Raw genomic sequence first — 25,943 nt, 5'->3', positions numbered from 1 at the left:
TCAGAGCACAATAGAAGCCTCTAAAGCCTGCCACTTCCGCGAAGAAGCCACGCTGAACACATCCAGCCTACACGCTGAGAACAAGCGCTCGTTTTACATTAAGGCCCTTGCTCAGTTTCCATCTCACTTGGTGAGAGGAGGCTGGTGATGGAATTTTCTCACCTCCCTTTCCGTCAGATGCATGCTATTTTATGCTGCTACTCAGCCCTCAGCCCCAGCTCTCCTCCAGTGTCTAAACTGCTACAGGCCAGTCCCGATGCCAGCTGAGCCCCTTCACGGCAACCTGGGCACCTGACAGAGACGCAAATGCCCAGGTCTTGCCCCTGGAAATGAATTCAGGTCAGTCTGGGACCCTGGACGCTGTCCTCTTCCAACAGATGCCCTGTGCGATTCCGGCGGGTTTGGGTGTGAGAGACAAGCGGGCGGCCCAGACAGCCCCCCGCCCAGCACTCACCACACCACGGGGAAGAGGATGGCTCCGCAGCACAGCAGGTCCACCAGAAACAGGGAATCCTTCCACAAGCCGTACTCGGTCGTCCCTTCCTCGGTGGACTCTATGATGATGTAGGCCACGTTCGCCAGGACCTACAGGACACAGGAGGTGCTAAGGCGCCAGGGCGTGGGCAGATGGTTAGCATGGCAGCCCCAACGTCGGGGACCCCCAGGCCTATAGGCCCCAACTTGGGACCACGGCATGATTTCCAGCTCCACACGCTCGGGCAGAGGTCTGCTTCCCCCCAATCAAGACGCCATTTCTGTGCCCTTGTGTTCGGGCCGCGGGCTGCAGCAGCTTGATGGGGGTGGGGGGGGGGTCTCAGCTGCCAGCCCAGGGGTGGAACCCAGGCTGCAGAGATCAAAGAGCCAAGTCCTAGCCATTAGGCCAGCAGAGACTGCCCAGTGCCCTCTCCTGAGCTTGCCTTGCCCTGCTCCAGGGAACACTGAGGGCGTGATGCATGCGTGCGACCTCTGACCTAGGTCACAGGAGGAGAGACTGCACCTGCCTGGCTCTCGCGGGACACAGCTCTGGAGCCCTGAGCTGACTTGTTAGGAGTCTGACTGCCCTGCAGCCCCCACACCGGGGACCAGAAAGAGAGATGCCTGGGAGATGCCCAGAGGATACCTGGGAGCCTCGCTGCTCCCACCTCACCTGATCAAGGCCTCCCCGCCCAGGAGACGGAGGCTCATGAAGACCTGAAGGTGACAACACCCCCAGCGCCATCTGACTGTAGCTGCACTGATTAAGCCACTGCCCAATTCCTGACCCGCAGAACAGGTGAGAGGGCAAATGGTTACTGTGGTGGGAAGTTACTGGGCTCAGGGCAACTTGCTACACAGCCACAGGCGACCGGGACACTGCTCTCGGGGCACCTTCGGCCTCAGCAGAGTCAGAAACAGGTGGCAGTTTGCATCAGATCCACCACGATGCCCATGCCCTCAGGCTGCCCTCTCCCTGCCCCAGGGCTCCGGCTCCCAGGGTCAGATAACGGGGTGCTTTATCAGAGACCAGAGCAGCAAGGAGGGCCGGCTTCAGCCCCAGGCGTGCGTGGCCACGCCCATCTGCACAGGAACAACCCGTTCAGCCTGCTCCATAGCGTGTTTCTCCCCACCGCAAGCTCTCAGCATCCACACCCTGCTTCAATTTCCAAAGCGAAGGCTGTGCCTTATATGTTCAGTGCCGCCATCAAGCTCTCAGCAGGCCATGCTGGCTAAGCAGACGGCGGCGGTGTTTTAAAAACTGAGGTACGGGAGTTCCCGTCGTGGCGCAGTGGTTAACGAATCCGACTAGGAACCATGAGGTTGCGGGTTCGGCCCCTGCCCTTGCTCAGTGGGTTAACGATCCGGCGTTGCCGTGAGCTCTGGTGTAGGTTGCAGACGCAGCTCGGATCCCGCGTTGCTGTGGCTCTGGCGTAGGCGGGTGGCTACAGCTCCTATTCGACCCCTAGCCTGGGAACCTCCATATGCCGCGGGAGCGGCCCAAGAAATAGCAACAACAACAACAACAACAATAACAACAACAAAAGACAAAAACAAAACAAAAAAAAAAACTGAGGTACGGAGCTCCTGCTGTGGCACAGTGGAAACAAATCCAACTAGGAACCATATGGTTGCGGGTTGGATCCCTGGCCTAGCTCAGTGGGTTAAGGATCTGGTGTTGCCGTGATCCTGCATTGCTGTGGCTGTGGCATAGGCTGGTAGCTATAGCTCCAATTGGACCCCTCACTTGAGAACTTCCATATGCTGCGGGTGAAGCCCTAAAAAATCAAAAAATAAAATAAAATAAAAATTAAAAACTGGTACTACTGAGCATAAGGGAGACATGATTTATGAGATATTCTTTTGAAGATCATCATTAGGTTGAAAGCAGAGATGACAATTCCATGAGAAGTCCACGGTCCCCAATACTCTGTCTCCCTACAGGTAGCTCCCTACACGTCTACAAAAATGTGACACCTGTCGCTAGGACTTGGGAAGGGTAGTTTCTCTTACCATCTAGGACTTACCAGCTAAATCATCACGGAAGCCATCTTGCACCTAATACAAATGCAAAAACTAGTTTGCAGTTTCACTGTCCTACCTCAGACCCCGCCTCTGGGCTCCCCCTGAAGCCCAGTCGCTCCTAAACGGCTGCATCTGTGACTCCGCCCATGACGACACATGGGAAACAAAGCCTTTCCCAGCTTAAACGGCTGATGGCACTGTTGTACATAGTTCACCCTCTTAATGGGAGGCACAAAATGTCCCCAGAGGGGCTGCTGTGGAACCAAGTGCCAACAATGTCCTTGAAACTCCTTTTTTTTGGTCTTTTCAGGGCCGCACCCGAGGCATATGGAGGATCCCAGGCTAGGGGTCTCATCGGAGCTGTAGCTGCCGGCCTACCCAGAGCCACAGCAATGTGGGATCCCAGCCGCGTCTGCCACCTACACCACAGCTCACAGCAACGCCGGATCCTTAAGCCACTGAGCGAGGCCAGGGATCGAACCCCCAACCTCATGGTTCCTAGTCGGATTTGTTAACCACTGAGTCAGGATGGGAACTCCTGAAATTCCATTTTTACTTCGCCCACTCCCTACCCAGAAATGCACAGTGACTGTCTGTGGCCAAAGGGAAACAGCTGCACTTTCTAGGCTGATGTTGGAGGACTTTGCAGGCTAGTCCTTATGTTTAAATACTTATAATTTCCTTATATTTAATTTTTAAATGGCCTTGTGTCCTCAGTGACCTGCCCTGTAACTGTGGGCTGTCTTCCTTCTGGGGAGCACAAGCATTACGTCACAGTTCAGACTGGGCCAAGAGGATGCAAACAGGAGGGGAAGGGGATGGAGCAGCAGGAAAACGGGGAGAAGGACCGTGGCCCATCACGTCCAAGCTCTGAGACCTTGGCTGGCGGAAGAACTCAGCACAGCAGAGTGGCGGCCCTGGCAGCTGAATGAACGGCCAAGCGCCGTGCAGCCCCTTGGCCTCTCCTGCTCACTAGACGGCACTGTCATGTCTGCCTCTGTCCTGGTTCTTTCCTCACAGGCTAGGCAAGGCCCATCTCTACCACAAAGCCCTTCTGGTCATGCAGAGGGGGGCGAATACTCTCTCCTTGGAAACCTAGAGCAACTGGTCTGTACCATCCCTTGCGCACTAACGTATGTCCCTTAGCATTGAATGGGAAGATGGCCCAGCTGCCAACATCGCCAAACTGCCCATCACCAGCGCTGAGCCAGCTGACCTGGGGGCCTGGAGAGCCGTCCCCTTCCCCGCGCAGCTGCCACACTAGCCTGGGCTCCGAGATGATCAGCTGTCGAGAACAAGTTTACCGAACAGATGCCCTCTGGTCGAGCAGCGCTGGGCAGCTGTGCATCTCAGCTAGCATCTCCCTGCTGACTCCGCATCCCTTTCGTCCCTGTTCTATCCCCAGAAAGACGTACACGCGAGCCAAGGCTCCTCCCCCGAAGGGCTCTCAAGCTTGTAAAGCTGGCCTCAGCCCAGGGCCCTACACATACGAAGCATTTAATAAACGTCGGGCCCAATACCTAATATTCTACCTCGTGGAAACTCACTGATGTACGTCATTCACGGTTTTAAAATATTTTATTAATAACACCGCCGGGTAGCTGAGCGTCTCTGCTAAGAGGATCAGCTGGTTACAGGGCAGACGGAGGCAGAAAGTAGGCAGCGCGTCTCCCCGACATCTCAGCAGCTCCCTCGTCACCCACCGGCCCAAGGACGGCGGATGGTGCGGCAGCTCCCAGAGCGATGACCCAAGGTCTAGGTCATCAAAACTCAGGTCGAGACGCCCAGTCCTCAATCCCGAGGGCAGAGGCTGGGGTTTCCGGGACAGCCGACGCCCCCTGCCCACACAGGCCTGAGCTGAGCCGTGCTCGGGGTCAGGAGCGAATGAGGACCCCGGGGTGAGGGCCCCTTTACCTGGAGCGGGATGACGATCATGAAGATCTTCTTGTCTTTATCAGAAAGGATGTGCTTGATGAAAGCCCAGCCGGTGCCAATGAGCGCGATGGTGATGAAGAGCAGCGCCCCCTTCAGGCTGCAGAAGAGAAAACTCAGTAAGCACCAAAGGGTCTCTTAGACTCACTCTAAGTGTGAGAGCCTACAGCCCATGCTACGACTTCAGGGATTTCTTGCAGAAGAGAGGCACCACTTCTCTCCAGGCTCCGCACCCCACTATCTGACCGCCCGCTGCTGCAGGGGGCACCCCCCCGCCCCACGAGCAAGCCGATAGCCCCATGTCCTCAAGTAGGAACGGCCACCTGCTCGCCACACACCTCTGCCCTGGCAGGAACCCGCCCCCCTGGCTTCTCTGGAAGGTCGCGTCACGGCAGGGGCGTCTCCCCGGCCCCCTGCGGACTCACAGGTGAGTGATGTAGTACACCACGGCCCAGCCTTCGATCGGGAAACCCTGGGAGGAGATGTAGTGGTAGTCGATCTGCAATCAAACAAGCGCCTTTCAGAGGCGGACCCGCCACGTGCCTTGCGAAGCGAAGCCGGAAATGCCCCGGAGGACGGCCCTCCTCCCGCCGCCGAGCGCTTCACCTGCCCACTCGCCATCAGGCACATGCGCGCTCGCGGACCAACGGCAGGTAGCTTGAGAAACCTGACACAAGGCTCCCTGTCACCAGCACCTAGCAGGATCCCTCTCGTGAGGCAGGTGATCCATTCCGGCAAGTGGCTGCCTGTTCTTTTCTTTAAAATCTCCAAATGCCACAGGCTGTTCGGGGTCCCCGCCAAGAGCTCTATCTTTCCTAGCCCTGCTACTTACATAAGGAAAGCGGCCAGTCCCTGAAAAACCTACATGGAATCATTCAGCTTCAAATATGTTTTCCTTGAAAAAAGACCTGTAAATGAGACTTCCCATCCTGGCTCAGCAGGTTAAGAATCTGATTAGTATCCATGAGGATGGAGGTTCGATCCCTGGCCCCCGCTCAGTGGGTTAAAGATCCTGCATTGCCATGAGCTGCAGTGTAGGTCACAGATGTGGCTTGGATCCCAAGTCGCTAGGGCTGTGGGTACTGTAGGCCGGCAGCTGCAGCTCCGATTTGACCCCTAGCCTGGGAACCCCCATATGCCACAGGTGCAGCCTTAAAAAGAAAAAAAAAAAAAAAAAAAAAAAGAAAGAAAAGAAAAAATATGTACCATTAGAAATTTAGAGCTAACTGAAGCCACAATCCCCAGATGCTTCCCGGCAGGACTCCCACAGCTGACACTGGTGCCTTTGTACATTCTTCATGGCTGTCTAGATATGAAAGCGACTTAAGAATCCTATCATGGAGTTCCCGTCGTGGCGCAGTGGTTAACGAATCCGACTAGGAACCATGAGGTTGCGGGTTCAGTCCCTGCCCTTGCTCGGTGGGTTGACGATCCGGCGTTGCCGTGAGCTGTGGTGTAGGTTGCAGACGCAGCTCGGATCCCGCGTTGCTGTGGCTCTGGCATAGGCCGGTGGCTACAGCTCCGATTTGACCCCTAGCCTGGGAGCCTCCATATGCCGAGGGAGCGGCCCAAGAAATAGCAACAACAACAACAACAACAACAAAGACAAAAAAAAAAAAAGAATCCTATCGTGCTATCTACATGGTTTCAGGAAGAATCTTTTACCTTAGATCCAAACAGGATTTATCCAAATTCCTGTCATTTCTTAAAACTATAACTGGATATATCATTACCTTCTCTATGACATTTCTTTCTTTTTTTTTCTTTTCAGGGTTGCACCTGAGGCATGTAGAGGTTCCTGAGCCAGGGTCGAACTGGAGCTGCAGCTGAGGGCTACGGCAACACCGGATTCGAGCTGCATCTTAGTTGTAGCTCACAGCAACAGAGGATCCTCAACCCACTGAGTGAGGCCAGGGATCAAACCTACATCCTCACAGACACTGTGTTGGGTTAACCCCATGAGACACAACGGGAACTCTCAGGTCAACATTTCTAAGTGGAGTAGGACCCTGAGCACATGTCTGGAGGCTGTCACCAGAGGCCCATAAATGGGCACAACTCATTCCCATTTGCATTAGTACTAAACATACAAAACTTAAGCTCAATTCTTTTTTTTTGTCTTTTTGTCTTTTCTAGGGCCGCACCCGCAGCATATGGAAGTTCCCAGGCTAGGGATCCAATTGGAGCTACAACTGCCAACCTACACCAGAGCCATAGCAACACCAGATCCGAGCCATGTCTGCGACCTACACCACAGCTCACGGCAACGCCGGATCCTCAACCCACTGAGCGAGGCCAGGGATCGAACCTGCAACCTCATGGTTCCTAGTCAGATTCGTTAACCACTGCTTAAGCTCAATTCTTATGCCACTGTCTTCAGAGCATCAGTTTTCTCTCAAATAAATATGCTGACACTGAACTTCAAATCAACTGGGAACAGGGATTACTTGGAAAAATAAGTCATGAGATCAGTTCAGCAGGTGGCACTCCTAGCTCAAGAAATGACGGGAGGGGCGGTGTGCGGGAGTGGGGAGGAGCAAAACCAAAAACATAAAAACCAGCAGGTGTTTGGAGAAACCTCTGAGTGTGCAGGGCATGTGTGAAGAGGTCCTGAGTCTAGTGTTGAGGAGACCTGATGATTTATACCCGTGACCGGGCCCTCCCAGACCAAAGGCGGCTTCAGGACACCCACTGCTGTGCCCTGCCTACTGATTTATTTTTCCTGCTGGTAAAGCCTCTGTCCCTCACTTCCTAAAGGACCCCCGAAAGAAGGATACATACCGCATGGAACACCAAGGAAAGGGACTTGGTGAAAGGAAGGGCCGCCATCAACCAGTGAATTTTAAACACATCGTTCCTAAAAAAACAGAGGGAAAAGAATTAAAGGAACAGGCCATACTCCCAAAGGACAGCCAAAGCTCTAGAAATCTTATATTTATAAGAAGGCAGTGACTATAATCTAAGCAAACCACAACCATGAAGCTTTTTTAAAAAGTGGTTGCTGCCAGCAGCAAAGGCCTGGAACGGAGCCCGAAGTCATTTCTAAGGTATGATTCAATGCCGTGAACGCAACCGAGTTATGAACTGAGGGAGGGAGGGAGGGGTTCCCAGGCCTGCCCAGGCCACCCACTTCCTCTCCAGAAACCACCTTGGAAAGCCCGCGGTGGTGAGAAGGCGGCAGGTGGACCTATGAGAACGGCATGAAATCCTCGAGAAGGCGGAGGTGACGAGGTACAGCTGCAGGGGAGCCTGCAGCCCCGAGGAGAGTGGGTCTGGAGCCAGGCCAGAGAGGGATGGTCACAGAGAAAGTGCTGGGTCCTGCCCCCTGGTCTCCTCTCACAGCTGGGACCTGTCCAACACACCAGGCCACTCCTCCCTCGTTCCCCACAGGCACCAGGTCACCTTCAGGCTGCCAGGCATTTGATTACTCTACCCTCTCCCGTCTCGCCCTGGGTTAACCTAGTGAGACACACAAGACCCAGATGGAGGAAAACTTCAAACTCTATTAAACAAACAAGGATGTGAGTAAGAGCTCCAGGGGGAACTCCCACTCTCAGATAGTGAGACGGCCGGCAAAGCCGCCACAGCAACAATGGGGAACGGGTGAAGCATCAGACAAGTAAACCAAGAGAATAGACCAGAAAGCTCAGAAACAGACTCGTGTGTGTACGGGAGCTTGATAACATAAGGTGACACCATGTTGGGGGGAAAAGAGCAGGCTGCTTAATAACTGGCATCAGTTAATAAACCCATCAGACTGGGAAAAAATCAGCTCAAACCTACCTAAGAAATGAAGAAAAAAGTTAGCTTAGGAGCTCTCCTATGGTGCAACGGGTTAAGGATCCCTGCTGTGGCACCGGTTCAATCCCTGGCCTGGGAACCACATGCCTCGGGTGTGGCCACAAAGAAAAAGGAAAAGAATACAGTATAACTTTTATCTTAACTGATAGCTATGTGGGGTTTGTTTATTTGTTATTTTATAGTTTTATTAACATGGGGGCAACCAAAAAATAATAATAGTAAAGTTAGTGTTCAATAGCAAAAAAAAAACCATGTAAGAAATGAAGAAAGCTGGATCTCTGCTTCACATTTACCCCCCAGGTGGGGTCTCGTGCTATACATAAAATACACATTTTGTGACCCTGGAGTAGGAATGGACCTCTTGGGATCCAAGAGGCACTGCCCAAAAGACTAAACTTAGATAGCTTTGACTCCATTAATACAAAAGATTTTTTGTCAACAATTCAACTGGGAGAAGAAATTTGCAATGTCTAAGACATACAAGGGACTGATACCCAAATACACAAGGAACTCATGCAAATGAACAACAAAAAAAAAGGACAGAAAATCCAACAGAAAGATATGCAAATTCAAGCCGTCACAGAGGGGAAACCCAGAAGGTGAACAAGTCCCTGCAAAGAGAACTCACATCACGAATCAGAGAAATGCAAAGGAAAAGGAGGGACCAGTTTAAACCCATCAGACTGGCAAACAAGAGGTGGGTGTCGGTGGGGACATGGCAGAAGTACAAGCTGGCACAGCTCACGTCCTGTCGGGCATCCCGGGCACCACCTTCTGAGAATGTGCCTCTGAGGCTGCACAGAGCCATCCAGGCACAGGGAGGAGGGGGAGTGGGGAGATGAAGACAAGCTGGGGGTCCACCATCAAGGGGTGGGCAAGGGCAACGTGGGGACCCCCGCCGTCGGGGACGCGCCACAGCTGAACGTTAATGAACCGGATGTACGCACGGCCACGGGAGTAGATCTTCAAGAGGATGCCCCTGAGTGACAGACGTACCAAAGACACCACCCACGGACAGCACGGTTTACCTAAGTTAAAAATACATGCGCCCCCCCCCCAAACACGCCTTGTCCGTGAGAACAGGCAGATGCCCAAGAGCACGTACTAAACACACTCGAGGGCAGGGGTGGCAGTGGACGGGAAGGGAAGGAGGGGGACAGGAAACGGAAGAGGGGAGGGCCTCGCCCAGAAGGAGGAGGGCGTGTGGGGAGCTGCCGCACACCCCGGTTCCGGGCTGCGTTCCGCCCTGGTACCTTCCTGCCCCAGGGCCTACCTACCTGAAGGTCACAGGGCAGTCAAGGCCAGAGCAGCAGGCTCTCCTGAGTAGGAGCGAGACTCAGCCAGAGCGCAAAAGCGTCAAGGGCTGTGCTCGCCCGCACGCCCGAGGCCACCGCCACCTGCGGTCGAGTCACAGCACGGACGGCTGGGGCAGGCGGGGACGCAGAAGGAGAGGACTCGGGCTCTGGAGCCACGCCGGCCTGGCTCAGATGCTGCTTCTCCAGACGACCGTAACCGTACTCAGCCTCAGTAAGTTCTGCTGAAAATGGGCGGACCCTGACCTCAAGGAGCCACAACACCCAGGGCCTGGCTGGGCACAGAGCGGGCACCAAGAGCCATCAGCCGCCCACGTTTCCTTCCTGTTGCCCCGAGACTCCTCTCCCTGGGCTCTGGGGCCCACGACAGAACTCAGAAAAAGTGGGAGGCCAAGATCTCGAGGCGCCTCCAGCTCCAAGGGCTACGAGTCTCTGAAATGCGCTGCAGCCCTGCAGTCACGGCCGCGATGTGACTGGGTGACCAACCTCACACGGCTGGCGTGAGGCTTCTGGAAGAACATGGGGATGGGGCCGAGGGCTGCAATTAGGCCTTTCTGCAGGTACGTGACACTTCAGCAAGAAGTTGAAAGTATGTTGTACAAAGTGGGTCATTTGACCACAGGTTTTTCAACTGTTGCCACGATTTTCTGTAACTGAACCAGTGACGATGACTGCTGTATCACGAAAGGGAAATGAAAGTCCCCGAACGTCTGGCTGAACTCTTTGGTGAGCACCCCATCTTTGCAAGAGACCCTGATCTGCAAAGCCCTCTTAAGACACATTATTTCAGGGGGAGTCAGACCGCAGACCTAAGGATCTAAGCCGTGGACAGGAAGGCAGGGCAATTATCATCCTCCTCGTTTTGTGGCCACGGAAAAAAAGATTTAGGGTAAAGCGAAGCACACAGGCAGCAAGAGTCAGGGTTTACACTTGAAATCAGGCTTCTGACTCCTAGTTCTTACTTTTCTGATAAAGGCAAAAGCAAAGCTTTCTTTAAAACAAACCAAGACCTCCGCCATCACCTTTTATGGCCTGAATTTGTAGGATTCTCTTCTCCTTACTAATGACTGCCTAATCTCTAGTCCAAACATGACTATGCGGGGTCCTTCACAAGTAAACAAGACGCTCCTTCCAACAAAGAGGAACTGGCAGCTGCATCCAGCAGAGCCCAGGGCCCAAGCTGAGCATGTCCACTGGGAGAAACTCTGGCCACCAAAGATGAAAGAGGCCTCAATTCCTGCTCACCGCTCCAGAGAAAGAGGTATCTGGTATTTGGGGGGGCTTAATTACTGTGTGAATTTAAGTTATTAAAACCATATTCACATACTGTCATTTACACCGTTTATGTAATGTAACAAAGACTTCAGATATTCTTTAACTGCAAATGAGTATTTTAACTGCAAATTAGTATTCAGATAATGTAACAAAGACTTCAGATATTCTTTAACTGCAAATGAGTATTTTGTTTTCAATTTTGGAGGAAGGGATAGAGAATTAAATACTAGCGCCACACATATGCAGCTGCTCTCCTCAGGTACCAAGAACAGGAAGTTAAGGCCTCAGGGGTTTCAGAAGAAAGGCCAGGCCAGGCAGGTGGCTTTGACAAGGTTTTCTCAGGTGACGAGCCTCCGGGGCTCAGTCTGGGCTGGGGCTTTCAGGACTCGGCAGCAACCCCACACTCTCACCCAGGCACTGGGCCACTGTCACTCATCTGCTAAGACTGAATGCCCCTGAACAGGACCCCTGGCTTCGCTCTGAGTCCTGGATGGTGGTGTCTTCGCCGTGGAAACACTGTGCCTATGTACTTCATTTTGCTTGTGTATTACTGAAATACTTGGACTTGCTCTTTAAACAAAGCGATGGGAAGTGAACAAACACCGAGGCATACAAAAGCCTCCCACAGGCAAAGCTCCTGGACAGCCTCCCTTTGTCTGGGAGGAGAGGCCCTTTGAAGAGAAGGAGGTTGCCAGTGCCGGACCCTCCGGGCTCAAAAGACAGCAGAAGGTCAAAGTACACAAACCCCGAAGCCCTCCTGGATGAGGCGCTCAAGGAGATGACAATTTACCGTCGTTTGCGAAGGATGTGGATCCAGACAGTCCCAGAGAGAAAAAAGAAAAAGGCCATGGAAATGTATAATTTAGGGAGAGGAATCTCTCCCGCTGAGAGGTAGCTGTCAGGATTCTTCTCTGTGATCTCGATCTGAAACCAACACGAAATTCAGTTTTACTTTTCAGGAACAGATCACCCACACGCGATCCATGACCACACACTCAGCCATTTGTAATCCTGGCTGTTTCGCGGAAGCCTAAGAAAACGAGTACCAGGAGATGACGAGCACGTTCTTTTTGAAACTCAGTTAGAGGTGACTTATAGGCACAACCACCACATTCTAACTGCACAGGCTGAAATGTAAAAACATCCCGCATGCCTTTCTATTTTCTCATTTAGGAATCTTCCCCGGAACCATGCTGCCCACCAAGAGAAATGTTACTCTGGCCATATTTTTCTCTCACTCTGCTTCGGCGTTGTTAAAACTACTCTTACAGGGAGTTCCCACTGTGGCTCAGCAGTAAAGAACCCGACGAGTGTCCATGAGGACTCGGGTTCGATCCCTGGCCTTGCTCAGTGGGTTAAGGATCCGGTGTTGCCGTGTGGGTTGCAGACATGGCTCAGATCTGGTGGTACTGTGGCTGTGCTGTAGGCCGGCAGCTCCAGCTCCCATTGGACCCCTAGCCTGGGAACCTCCATACACTGTGGGTTCAGCCCTAAAAAGCAAGAAACGAAACCAAAACCAAACCACTCTTACAAAGAAAGAAATGCCTCACATCTTACACGGCTGACAAAACGCACGTGGGACAGCTTCCATGTGGTACTCACATCAAGGCTGAATGAAAACTTGTCATTAGACCGTGTTTTGCTTCCAGGGCATTTATGAAAATAAAGACTGTACAGGCCTTCTTGGTCATCAGTGCTGATGTTAAAGAAAAACTGAAAGGGAAGAAGAAAAAAAATTTAAGGTGCCAAATCCTCAGCTAAAATGTTTAAATCCTAGAAATAAATCATGAACACGAAGAGCAGAAGAAAAGAGACCACTTATTTAAATTACTCGAACTCTCCCAGAGCAGAGTCTAAACAGACGTTTTCTAAGGCCAGGATCCCCTCCTAATGTCCTGGTACAGACAGTTCCACGCCAACAGGAAAGCTGACGCGACCGTACGGTGAGTACCTATGAACTCACGACGCAGATTCCACCATGAGCAGCTGCCGACATTCGCTTTATCACATCGCTGTCCAGCAGAGAAGGGGTTTTGCAGGAGTTTGCAGAGCTAGCCTAAGAAGTAGCTATCTAGTCTTCAAGACAACATATATGGTTGTTTTGCTCTCTATGTAAAAACAAAAACTTCTGGGAGCTCTCTTATGGCTCAGCTGGTTAAGGATCAGGCATTGTCACTGCAGCGCCTCGGGTCTCCGCTGTGGCACTGGTTTGATCTCTGGCCCAGGAACTTCCACATGCCGTGGGTGCAGCCAAAAGAGAAAAGAAACAAACAAAAAACCTTCTGAAGAGAGAAGAAGAGAGTTCCTGCTGTGGCTCAGTGGTAACAAACCTAAACAGTATCTATGAGGATGTGGGTTCGTTCCCTGGCCCCATTCAGTGGGTTAAGGACCTGGTGTTGCTGTAGGTCACAGACACAGCCTGGATCTGGCACTGCTGTGGCTGTGGTGCAGGCTGGCAGCTGCAGCTTGGATGCGACCCCTAGCCTGGGAACTTCCATATGCTTCGGGTACAGCCCTAAAAAGACAAAAAAAGAAAAAGAAAGGAGGGAAGGAAGGAAGGAAGGTGGAAGGGAAGGAGGGAAGGAAGGAAGGAAAAGAAAGGTAGATTCATCTGATAAAGGTAGAGAACCGTATTCTCTCATCAAAATGACCTGTTTGATTTCAGACCATAGTAACAGAGGCTACATCTTCTACACTGAGACATTTTTCTTTGGTTTTCAGCATATTTCATGCATTCAGATGAAATGTAACATAAATCAAGAAATGTTTGGGAGTTCCCTTCGTGGCGCAGTAGAAACAAATTGACTAGTATCCATGAGGATGTGGGTTCGATCCCTGGCCTCGCTCAGTGGGTTAAGGATCCGGCGTTGCCGTGAGCTGTGGTGTAGGTCGCAGACTTGGCTCAGATTCTGTGTGGCTGTGGCACAGCCAGCAGCTGCAGCTCTGACTGGATCCCTAGCTTGGGAACTTCTGTATGCCAAGGCTGCGACCCAAAAAAAGGAAAAAAAAAAAGGAATGTTTTATTTATATAATAAGTCCACACAATGTGACTCCTTGATCAGTTCTAGAGAACATTTTACTGTAAGCCTAAAATGTATGGTTTAGGGCTACAGACATAGGTGGTAAACTGTAAAGAAAATGAGGAAATGGTTAGGATAACGTTTCTCATGATAGGTTCCTCCAGAGCTGAGAAGAAACAGGAGGACACGTGGAGTTTCTGGGGTGTTAGCGATGGCCTGTCTCCTGTCCCAGGTGATGGTTACAAGGGTGATTATAACTCTCTGTACTCAACCTAAGTAGTATGTACGCTTCTCTATGTACTATGCCTCCAAATTAAAAAGGATGGTGGAAAAAGGGAGACATCTGACACGAAGACGGAAATAAAAGACCAAGAATATTCAAGCTGAAACTAATCTGTTAAAGCACGTCCCAAACTCACCATCGTAAAGCGAGAGCATGTATTTCTGTCCACCCAAGGCAGCCAGAAAAAGAAAAGTTTTCTCAATGTGTTAGCAACTTTTAACTCCAAATGTAAGACTCAGATGAAGTTTCTAAAAAAAATGTTAAAAAAAACCAAATAATAGAACCATCACGGTGGATCAGAGGAGGCACCTGACCCTTAAAGGAAAAATAAACAGAACAAAATAAAGCAAAAACGAAAACTGCAGAGCTGGGAGAAGGCTCAACAGTCCCCTTCCTGCTTCAGGTGGATAAACCATCACGTCTATGCTGAGGATGGCGCAGAAACTCCATCCAAACCTGTACTGTCCAAATCGGGGAGGACCCCGGCTGGCAGAGCAGCGAGAGCCACCTACTGATTCCTCCACAAGGAGAGAGAAGCCAGAGAACAAACACGCTGTCCGTCTTAGGTGCTGCCTGTTTTATGCATCCCGAGACCCCAGTGAACTGGCTGTTTCAACCAATACTCCGAATCACCACGAGTGCTGCTCTCCCCTTGACTCTCACCCTGACACAAAGCATCAGTTAACTGACAAACGTATATCCTACAAACGCTTTCCTTCTGTGACTTAAAAACAACTTTCTGGAGCTCCCGTCATGGCTCAGCGGTTAGCAAACCTGACTAGCCTCCATGAGGATTCGGGTTCGATCCCTGGCCTTGCTCAGTGGGTTAAGGATCCGTGAGCTGTGGTGTAGGGCACAGACAGGCTCGGATTCCAAGCTGCTGTGGTTCTGGCATAGGGTGGTGGCTACAGTTCCAATTGGACCCCTAACCTGGGAACCTCCATGTGCCCTACAAGGTGTGGCCCTACAAGACAAAAAACAAAATAAAATAAAATAGGGTGACTGGGGGGAAGCTTTGTAGACAAGGTAGCACTTGAGCAAAGACTTGGAGGAGGAAGAAATGAATCATGCAGATTGCGAGGGACAAACATTTCCTCCAGCGGGTGCAGCTGGAGCAGAGCCCAAGGTGGCCTGTGTGGCTGGAGCAGGGTGGGGAGGAAACAGGAGCTGAGGTCACAGCATTGACAGCAGCCAGACCACGTGGGCTGGGAGGGCAGTGGAGGGGCAGGGGCTTCCACCCTGAGACAGACAGGAGGCTGCTGAGGCTTCAGGGCAGGTGAGCAGCCCACGAGCTCTCGGTTCGCTGTTACTACTGACACTCAGAGTTCCCGTTGTGGCTCAGTGGGTTAAGAACCCAACGGGAACCCATGAAGGTGCAGGTCTGATCCCTGGCGTCACTCAGTGGGATAAAGATCTGGCACTGCCATGAGCTACGACACAGGTGCAGATGTGGCTCAGATCCCGTGTCGCTGTTGTTGAGGCTGTGGGTGTGGCTGGCAGCCGCAGCTCTGATTTGATTCCTAGCCTGGAAACTTTTATATGCCGCAGGCGTGGCCCTAAAAAAAAAAGAAAAAAAAATTACCGATGGTCACCAAACTTACAGAACATATAAACTGTTGGGCAAAAGAATCCATGGTGAAAGAAGTCAGGACAGCGGATGCAGGGGTGGGGGACTTTCAGAGGTGACAACAGTACAGACTCCTAAGCGGGTTACACAGGTACATGCACTCAGGACGCATGCATTTCACCCTAAGCAAATGACACCTCGATGAATGAAAACTGGTTAGAAAAGAGGCAGTGATTCTTATAAATTAATGATACAAGATTATCTGTATAGTGCTTGACAAAGCACTTTTTTTTTCTTACAATACACCTAAGAACTGTATGAGATAGTGGCCATCATTTTCCACTTTCAGATGATTAAGGAGAGAGGTTCAGAAGTTATGTGAGTTGTCCAAGGTCACCAGCTAGTACGTGGGCTCTGAGATCCAGCCCAAAGTCCTATTCCACACCCAACACAACGATGCTGCTGCCAGAAACAACTGCGACGGCTGAGCAGGTCACTCGGGCCTCTAGGTCTCGATGAACCACCTCTGAAGGGACAGCGTCACCCAAATGATCACCAAGGGTCCTTTCAGGTATAGCCTTTTGTGCTCCTGACAGGCTCTTGTGAGACTGGGCGTGTGCAGGGTGCGACGGCTGTGGACTCTCTGAATGGGAGGCAGCAGGGATTAAAGAGTCAGAGCTGTGGGGGCAGCTGGGAGAGCCGGGTTGGAATCTGGGTCTTGGCCCTTGCATTCACATTCGCAAAGTTATCCTCTCTCAGAGACGTACGATGTGATACGTGGTGGGTAAATAAGAGCCACTCTGGAGGTCTGCTATGGAAGAGCTACCGTATGTATTCAAGTGACTGGATAGGCAGCGTATCTAAATTATTATTCCCAAAGTCGAAATTCCTTTCAAAACACACCCTTTTACATGGCAGAGATGAATTCCACAAAGCTTTCCCCAAAGAGACTACATACCTGAAATGAAACTGCCCCATCATTATTACGAACGGAAAAGGATTTCTCTCCTGTTGCCTAAAAAAGACATAACAACCTATTTTAGGATAGTACTTGTAGAAAAAATAGGCTAATAAAAATAAGAATTAAAAAAAAAAAAAAAAAGCTCCAAAAGCCTCAATATATTTTCTGGTCTTCAAATGCTTTCCGAAAAGGAAATTCCCCATCTTTTCAAGGTATTTGAAGTCCCCTTTCACGGAGAACATGGTAATTCTTTAACCATTTCCTTTTCTCAGCTACCTCCTCTCTCTCCAGTAACCCCCGATTCCCCACTGGAGCACCTCTCTATTCTTAAGGCTTCGGCTAAATGGCAGATGCCAACCGACAGATCAGTGGTTACTGAGGGACCAGGGGCTGACAAAGGGGCAGGAGACACTCTTAGGTTGATGGATGTCTTCACCTCTTGGTTCTGGTGGTGGTTTCACAGGAGTACATGAGTCAAAACGGATCGAACTGTCCCTTTAAACATGTGCAGTGTACTATATATTAATTATACCTCAATGAAGCTGTTAAAACAAAACAAAATCAAACACTGCCACTTGGATGCCCCTTCACTGAAAAACCAAGACATCCCAAACCAAACTTGCCCGTTTTTCCATCTGCTATTTCTACTCCCTACCCCGCTGGGGGGAAAATCCGCCTCATCTCCTACCCTCCTGCCACCCCCAAACGGCGCCCCCTTATTTTACCTTCCAAAGGCTCTGCTCTAGCTCAGACCGTCATCCCCCTAGGCCTGTATTATCACGACAGCCTTCGGCCAAGACCCTCTAAGTTCACGGTCCCTGCTCAAGGCTACCCTGTGAGTTCCCGTCAGGACGACGACCTCCCCTTAAGCTTTATGCTTCACACCGGAGCCTGATCAAGAACACACGCCGACTTCCTATTTTCTGTGCCTCCACACCTTCAATTTCCTGGCTCTCTACCATTTGGGTCCCTCTGTCTGCTCCCAAATACCTACGACCTTCTACTTCCAACAGGCCAGTGCCCGCCTCGCGAGAGGCTCATTTCCACGTCCTCTCTGCTCCTGATGCGCTTCCTTCCCTTCCTTCTCCCCTCCCCAAACAATCCCCGACTTCAAGCGCTGCGGACACCTCCCTCGGGGCTGCCACACAGCTCGCCTCCTCTCTCCTCACTATCCGAGCTGCTCAGCGCTCAACTTGACGGTCAAGCTGTCCGAGTGTCAGTGTCATCTGTCCCAAGAGAAGGCCTGCAGACGGATGTGTGTGTAAGTCCACAACCACACACACGTACACTCACGAAAGCTGAGAGCACAGGGTGGGGGTAGTTCTTACCTTTGAATCCACTGTACTCCGTTTGGACTTTCCACTGTCTAGAATCAGAACAATTTAGAAGAGATTATCATGAGAGCTCCTAAGGATATTTAGGATCTCTTTATTAGACTCTAGCTTGGCTAATATCAAATAATTCAAACAATCAAAAAGGGGAGGCCCACATGCTATCATGTGAACTGTCATTTCCTCAGAATCCAAAATACCCTTGGGCTATAGAAGCCACAAATAGGAACCTGTTCCATTATAAATGTAGTCTAATAAATGAGAATATTCAGGGAGTTCCCTGTGGCACAGCAGGTCACTGAAGTGGCTTGGGTCCAATCACTGGCCCAGGAACTTCCATATGCTGCAGATGTGGACCCCCCACCCCCCCAAAAAAAGATACTACTCAGCACCAAAGATGGAAATCACTCCCAAATCACCTAGTACAGTTACTGCCAGAGACGCTATGTAGAATGACTTCCCTTATTTTCTAAGCAATTACATTTGAAACCATCGTTGTTTGAAAAAAAAAGATACACATATATGAGATGTATTTACATACATAGAAAAACAGCAAATAATATTAGCTTAAAGCACCCTTTTTTCCGCACAGAAAGGAGTGTTAGGATTGCTAATGACTCCTTCATGGAACAGAGAGGGGCATCTGTGTCTCATTTCTATTGAAGATACTCCTTGTGAGGAAGAGAGCATCTCAAGCTCCCTGCAGGAAGGGAGAGAGTTTCAGAATAAGAAGAAGGCAAAGAAGATTTTCTGCCCAGGGAATGGTCATTTGACCCCAAGGAACCTGGACAAGGAGGTGGCGGACATATACACGAAACTACATCATCACACGAATGTGACACTTCTGTGTGCCCTCCCATCTGCGTTAGAATTTTGACAAACTGAGGAAAAATATAAATAATTATACAATAAATAGCAAGTTATCTTTAAAGAACCCATATAAAATTATGAGATAAACCTGACGGTTAAGAAAAGAGATGACCAATATAAACTGGCTAATCAACATATGGAAAAAAGCGCACTGGGCAGTAAGAGCAACTTAAAATCAACCTTTCTGCCCTTCACCTTAGGATTAAAAAACAAAACAAAACTGAGGCGTTCCTGTCTTGGTTCAGCGCTTAACGAACCTCACCGGGATCCATGAGGATGCGGGTTCGATCCCTGGCCTCAGTCCAGTGGGTTGAGGTACTGGCGTGGCCGTGAGCTGTGGTGCAGGTCGCAGACACAGCTCGGATCTGGCATTGCTGTGGCTGTGGCATAGGCTGGCAGCTGAAGCTCCAATTTGACCCCTAGCCTGGGACCCTCCATATGCCGCAGGTGGGGCAAAAAGTAAATAAGTAAAAATAAAAAGAGTGGATAAGCAACGAGGTCCTGTTGTACAGCAGAGAACTACACCCAGTCACCTGTGACAGAACATGCTGGAAGACAGTATGAGGATGTACTTGGAGGGATGACAGGGTCGCTGTGCGATACAACTGAAACTGACAGAACACTGTCAATCAACCACACCTTAATAAAAAAACTTTAAAGAAAGTAAGTTCTCCATGTGAAAAAAGTTCTACAAACAAAGGTATCTGATACAGCAATGTTTCTTTTTTTTGTTTTTGTTTTTTAATAAATTTTATTGGCGTATAGTTGAGGCAAGGTTTCTTGTTTGTTTGGCCAGGCGCAAAGCACGTGGAAGTTTCAGGCCAGGGATCAAACCCACACCACAGCAGTGACAATGCTGGATCATTAACCCTGCACCACAAGGGAACTCTCAGAAATGTTTTATAATAGCATCAAAATGGAAATATGTCTCCTTAAGGTGAAAGGCTGGGCAAGTGACAATATCCGTTTAATGGGTATCTGATAAGTATGAAATATCTTAAAGTTAAGTGAACAGGGATATTTATAAAATTATAAACATGACTATGATTTTTTTGGTTTGTTTTATTTTTTGGCTGTGCCTGTGGCATATGGAAGTTATCAGGCCAGGGATTAAACCTGTGCGGCAGCAAGTGACCCAAGTCACAGCACTGGACAACCCCCAGTCCTTTAACCACTAAGCCACCAGGGAACTCCAACTATGCATTTTAAAAATCGAATGTTTTAGGAGTTCCCACTGTGGTTTCCACAGCTGGGGGGTAAGGCATAGCCCGGATCCAACCCCCACCCAGCCCAGGAACTTCCATGTGCTGCAGGTACAGCAAAAAAATAAATTAAAAAAAAAAATCAAATGTTTTACACTTAGGAAACAAGTTTAGAAGGAAACATAAATTACTAAAATTCTAACACTGGGACTAAGAAGAGATGACTATTCTTTTTTCATCTTTCCCACTTTTTTTTTTTAATTTGTTCACCTCGAAAATTAAAAAAATGCTATCATATTTGATTTTAGTTAGGAACAAAAAGAATCTATACAGCAGGATCCAAAAAAAAAAAAAAAGAATGCTAGCTTCTACCTGACAGCTTACCTTGTTTTTTCTGCGTCTGGCTGCCTGCTGAAACAGGGCTAACGGCAGGCTCCGGGCTCTGACCGAGGACCTTCTCGTCCTTGTTGAAGACGATCTTTGGTAACTGGATACCGGCTTCTGGGGGAGATTTTACTTTCACTCTGTATTCAAATAAGATAGAAGAAGAAGAGTTCAAAGAAATGCTTGTGACCGTGAAATGTCCTAAGTCCGGCACTGGTCCACCAGCTCAAGGTCCACCAGCTCAGGCAGACCCAGGATGCCCGAGATGCAGATTCTACCATCCGCACTTGGCAGGTGCGGACGCGGAAGCATTCTACAGAAAGCTGGTCAGCAGCGGGACGAGGCCCCGGGCAGCCTCACTCTAAAGCTTAAGTTCGTAGCACCCATATGGTGCTGACATGTCCATCTCCCCCGAAGTATCTGCAGTGTGTTCACAAGGTGGTGCACTGGGGAGAGCAACGGGAGATGAAAAGCCAAGAAGATGTTAAAGCAAAGCCTTGGGGAGCACGCGAGGGGCAGCGAGCACTCGTAGCAGCTTGCAACCCCAATTTTATCTGCCCCATCCTGCCTGGGGGGCCGGCGAGCTCCCATGCCTGGGCAGACACGTGACCTCCACCTGCTGGGCCACTTGCATCAAGGGGAGCACTTCCAGCACTGCTTTCCCCAGGCGGGATGCGAGGCACCTGCTCCGCTGACCGCGTCACGCTATTTCACACCGCTCTGCCCTTGCACATGACACCCTGGTGCCTGAAATGCTCTTCCCTTTCTTACTCATCCGTGCCGTCTGTTCTGGAGAAAGCTGGTCGTGCCTACACTTCTCTCCTCTTCCAACCGGTCTCTGCCCGACTCCTAGTTCGCTGTCATCATCTGTCTTGCTGCCCAGGCTCCCTCCCTCATCTATAAACTCCTCCAGGACTGGCCCTCTGTCGCCCCATCTCGTCTGTAATCTCCAGGACTCAGCAAAGTATTTGCCAGGGGGCCGACACCCAGTGTTAGCTCCACTACCAAATCCCCCCCAACTCTGCTCTAGGATTGACCGGAAAGATTATTAGCTTTACTTACTCACTTCTGGAGATGTTTAGGATTAGAAGGGTGACAGAGGCGAACTGTTTCTTTAAAATACAATAACCCATATCTTCATCCTGGGAAAGGAAGACCCAATTACACATCACCTCATCCACTCACACGAGAACTAGAACAAAATGTTTTTAGGGGAGTTCCTGTCGTGGCGCAGTGGTTAACGAATCCGACTAGGAACCATGAGGTTGCGGGTTCAGTCCCTGCCCTTGCTCAGTGGGTTAACGATCCGGCGTTGCCGTGAGCTGTAGTGTAGGTTGCAGACGCGGCTCAGATCCCGAGTTGCTGTGGCTCTGGCGTAGGCCGGTGGCTACAGCTCCGATTCAACCCCTAGCCTGGGAACCTCCATATGCAGCGGGAGCGGCCCAAGAAATAGCAACAACAACAACAACAAAAAATGTTTTTAGGCACAAAGCAAATAAGTGGCCAGGCTGCGTTCCCACAGCACAACGGTGGGTGAAAGCTGCCACCACCTCAAGAAAACAGCAGTGACAGAGGCAGGTGTCCCTCCCAGTGTCTTGGGCATGCGAGTGGAGACTGACCAGGTCGTGCCTTCGATGCTCACCAGGTAAGAAGAAAATCCATCATTCTTTGTACGGTCTAGGCTGAATCCAATCTGAGAGGGTAAAAACAGGAGAAGCAAATAACCATGCGATGTGTCCGCCCTTTCCTATTCCATGGGCAAAAGCTGACTCTCCTGGCCTGGCCTCCCCTCGGTTATCTTAACATTTATTTTGTAAGAAGGATCAGTTGTTACGAAAATTATTCAAGAACTACAACTGAGGAGTTCCCGTCGTGGCTCTACGGTAATGAACCCAACTAGTATCCAGGAAGATGCGGGTTCCATCACTGGTCCGCTCGGTGGGTTAAGAATCCAGTGCGGCCATGAGTGTAGGTCGAGATGCAGCTTGGCTCCGGCATTGCTATGGCTGTGGTGTAGGCTGGCAGCGGCAGCTCCAATTCGACCCCTAGCCTGGGACTTCCATATGCTGTGGGTGCAGCCTTAAAAAGACTAAAAAAAAAAAAAAAAAAAAAAAAAGAATTACAATCTAAGTGTTAAAAGTGAAACTATCCAATGCCTGCTCACAAGTTAAGTTTGCTTTATGGTCACACCCACAACATGCAAAAGTTCCTGGACCAGGGATTGAACCTGTGTCACAGCAGTAACAATGCTGGACCCTTAACTGCTATGCTACCAGGGAACTCCTCACCAGTTTCATTTTCTCTGTATTCTGATACGTCTCACCTAAGCAAGAGAAAAGGGTAAAAGCCTTGATCTCCTGGAAAGGCACTTACAATTGCGTCCTTGTCTGTGGCTCCTTCAGGCTCTTTCACTGAAAGGCTGCTGACATTCACCATCATGTACCCATTCTTGAAGAATCCAAAAGTGTTCAGATGGACCTTATGCCTCACGTCGTCCTAAAAGATGTGCAGTGGTGGGATTAGTAACATGGAGAGGTGAACGTGATTGTTTAACTTATTCACTTGCTTGAAAAACCATGGTACCGAGTTTCCTGCCAGCCAGCCAATGCTTCCGCACACTCAGTCATACATACAGCTGTGCTACACATCTTGCCCCAAAAGCTGAAGAAGACTCGACAGAAATGTGTAAGACAGCAACAACTGTTTGCAGGAGGAAGCACACAAGAAATCTGATTCGTTCCAATGTGTCTGCAAGGGTCCCGGAGGCAGACTGGACGGCCTGCTGGAAGGTGCATTCCAGAGAAGGAGAAAGAACGGTTTAGGCATCCTCCCATCCTTCCTTTGAGGAAAAGGCCTGGCATCCAGTAGGCACTCAAGCATGGAGTGGGGGAGGGGGTGGAGAAGGGGCCAGAGCTGCTCCAAGAATACCTTCACTTATATAAACCCTCTTAGAAGGAGTTCTGTGTAAGCAGCTCCTCCCACTGCAGGATGGGAGGAGACACCTGCACATTACCTGAAACCGTCTCAAAGCTGTGACTCTAATCTCAACTCAGCCAACAAACTTTAGGGCCAACAGAACAGCGGTATCCGTGAATACGTCTAAAGGTGAGGTTCCACAAAGACACTTCACGGTGTGTAAAGTCAGGAGTTCTACATAGAGGATTATTGACCTGAATGTGAACAGTTACTACATAGCTCCTAAAGGCAAGGCACTGTGCTAGGTGCTTTTCCAACAGCTGGATTTGGCTCTTCCTCAAACCTGCAGAGTCATTTTTGCTAGTGTTTGCTTCTTGCTTATATTTTAAAATCCCATCCTTTGTTTCTTTTATTTTTATTATCATTATTTTTAATTTTTTTTTGTCTTTTTAGGGCAGCACCTGCGGCATATGGAGGTTCCCAGGCTAGGGGTCGAATTGGAGCTGTAGCGGCTGGCCTACACTGAAGCCAAAACAACGCCAGATCCAAGGTGAGTCCGCAACCTACGCCACAGCTCACGGAAATGCTGGATCCTTAACCCACTGAGTGAGGCCAGGGATCGAACCCGCATCCTCATAGATACTAGTCAGATTCATTTCTACTGAGCCACAACAGGAACTCCTCTTTTAGTTTAAGTATAGCTATTCTACAACATACTGAGGGGCTCAGGGGGTCTAATTCTCCTCTTGGTCGTCTCTGCTGACTTTCCCCACAGGCTATTTCTTTGTGTGAGAGATAATTTTTCATTTCTAAACCTCAATCTCCTGGACTTCAGAGGTAGGTTTAATTGCAAACACCAAGCGCCTATGGCAAGAGGCTGTGGATCAGACCTTCAGCAAAAAAATCAAAGGGGACCCTGCTCATTTTACTGGCCCCCCTCCCACTCAAGGAAGGGAGCTCTGTGAGAGTTTGCCACGACGGGCGGAGGCGACAGGTACAGGCCAGTTCTCTCCCTTCCTGGGTCGAGGGTTTGGCTCCTGCTCCCCGCCTACAGCTGTTCAAAATCCAAGGCTCTGGGTCTAAATCTCCATGCCTCTTGGCAGCCCTGGCTTGTGTTATTCTGCCCACTGCGGTTTCGGCTCCTTCTCTCCCTTGCCTTTTTCTGGTCCTGGGACTGCCCCTGTCTTTCTAGGAGCCCAGCCATGCATCTGCTGGACTTCCACTTCTGGGTGGGACAGCACAGCCCGCGGCAAACCAGAACTCCCAGGGAGGAAAAAAAAAAAGGCCAGATAAGAGACTAGAAGTCACCTGCTAGAAGACACTGGCAAGCTGCCAGACCCCAAGACCCCGAGAAGCCAAAGCTCCCAGCCTTTCTCAGGTTTCTGAGGTTAATCCCCACAGAACATGGTCTGAGTGGGTATTTTCTCAGTTCTCCCAAAGAAGTTACAAAGCTACTACCATTCTAGATGCGCAGGAGAGAAATTAATTCAACTATATATGATGGATCCCCCAGGACATTAGGGCTTAATATTCTGGCAAAATCCCCAGATGAAACAGGCTACAGAAGAAGAATGAAAGAAAATGAAAAAATTCCTGCCCCACGCAACAAGGATGAATCTCACAGACATAACACTAAGTAAAATAAGCCATAATGACCACAGATATAAGAAATTCAGGAGTTCCAGCTGTGGCTCAGCAGTTATGAACCCCATAAGTATCTATGAGGATGCAGATGTGACCCCTGGCCTCACTCAGTGGGTTGCAACTTAGATCCTGCGTTGCTGTGGCTGTGGTGTAGACCAGCAGCTGCGGCTCCAATTCAACCCCTAGCCTGGAAACTTCCATATGTCGTGGGTGCAGCCCTAAAAAAACAAAAAACAAAAAAAAAAGAAAAAGAAAAGAAAGAAAAACGAAATTCAAACAAGGGGGAAATACTCCATGGTGACAGAGGTCAGGACGGTGGTTGGTGATTCCCAGGAGGGACAGACTTTGCAGTCACTTGCAGGGGAGGGGCCTTAAGGAGCTTCTGGAAGTGCCTGGGTAACACTGCCGGTTGTACAAGTGTTCTTACGCAGTAGAAACTCACTGAGTTGCACGCTTACAAAATGAGTATTTTTTTTTTAGCATATATATTATACTTCAACAAAGTTGAAATATTAAAAGCATGCTTGTTCTAATTTATCCTGCATTTAGACGCTGTGCAGGAAAATGGAAGCTTTGTTGTCATTTAGTCTAGCTCGATGTATATTTTCTAGGTTTTTTAAGGAAAATGTTACAATTTCAACCATACGACAGTTATTTTTTTCCATACAAACAGTACACTCCTTCACTGTTTTCTCTCCCTTTATTTTTTTTGGCCGCACTCCCAGCATGCGGAAGCCCGGGCCAGGGACCAAACCCCGTACCACAGCAGTGACAATGCTTGGATCCCAAACCCACTGAGCCACAAGAGAACTGAGCCTTTTCTTACTTTTATATAGCATTTCACCTGATAATACAATGCCATTAAAAACATGTTTTTGAAGACTGTTTTAAACAGTCCTACCGGCATCACAACTCCACGGTTTCAGCACGTCCCAAACTGGGTCA

The 25,943-nt window shown here is 49.8% G+C and overlaps 1 protein-coding gene across 3 annotated transcripts in view; it reads right to left on the bottom strand.

The window, feature by feature from the left end:
• Positions 1 to 25,943, bottom strand: part of GPR107 (G protein-coupled receptor 107) — a 62,915-nt gene that overhangs the window by 23,618 nt on the left and 13,354 nt on the right. For all 3 annotated transcript variants that reach the window (XM_047768680.1, XM_047768682.1, XM_047768683.1), the window contains exons 2-13: positions 22,812 to 22,934; positions 22,081 to 22,131; positions 21,501 to 21,580; positions 20,439 to 20,578; positions 17,980 to 18,017; positions 16,649 to 16,705; positions 12,423 to 12,533; positions 11,611 to 11,744; positions 7,213 to 7,288; positions 4,857 to 4,930; positions 4,414 to 4,531; positions 455 to 585 (exon numbers count right to left, since the gene is read on the bottom strand). In XM_047768680.1, the coding sequence (XP_047624636.1) occupies positions 455 to 585; positions 4,414 to 4,531; positions 4,857 to 4,930; positions 7,213 to 7,288; positions 11,611 to 11,744; positions 12,423 to 12,533; positions 16,649 to 16,705; positions 17,980 to 18,017; positions 20,439 to 20,578; positions 21,501 to 21,580; positions 22,081 to 22,131; positions 22,812 to 22,934 (1,133 nt within the window). The remainder of the gene's footprint in view (positions 1 to 454; positions 586 to 4,413; positions 4,532 to 4,856; positions 4,931 to 7,212; positions 7,289 to 11,610; positions 11,745 to 12,422; positions 12,534 to 16,648; positions 16,706 to 17,979; positions 18,018 to 20,438; positions 20,579 to 21,500; positions 21,581 to 22,080; positions 22,132 to 22,811; positions 22,935 to 25,943) is intronic.

This window comes from Phacochoerus africanus, chromosome 2 (genome assembly GCF_016906955.1).
Source record: "Phacochoerus africanus isolate WHEZ1 chromosome 2, ROS_Pafr_v1, whole genome shotgun sequence".
In the NCBI taxonomy this organism is placed as follows: domain Eukaryota; kingdom Metazoa; phylum Chordata; class Mammalia; order Artiodactyla; family Suidae; genus Phacochoerus; species Phacochoerus africanus.
This window is presented reverse-complemented; position numbering and strand designations above follow the sequence as displayed.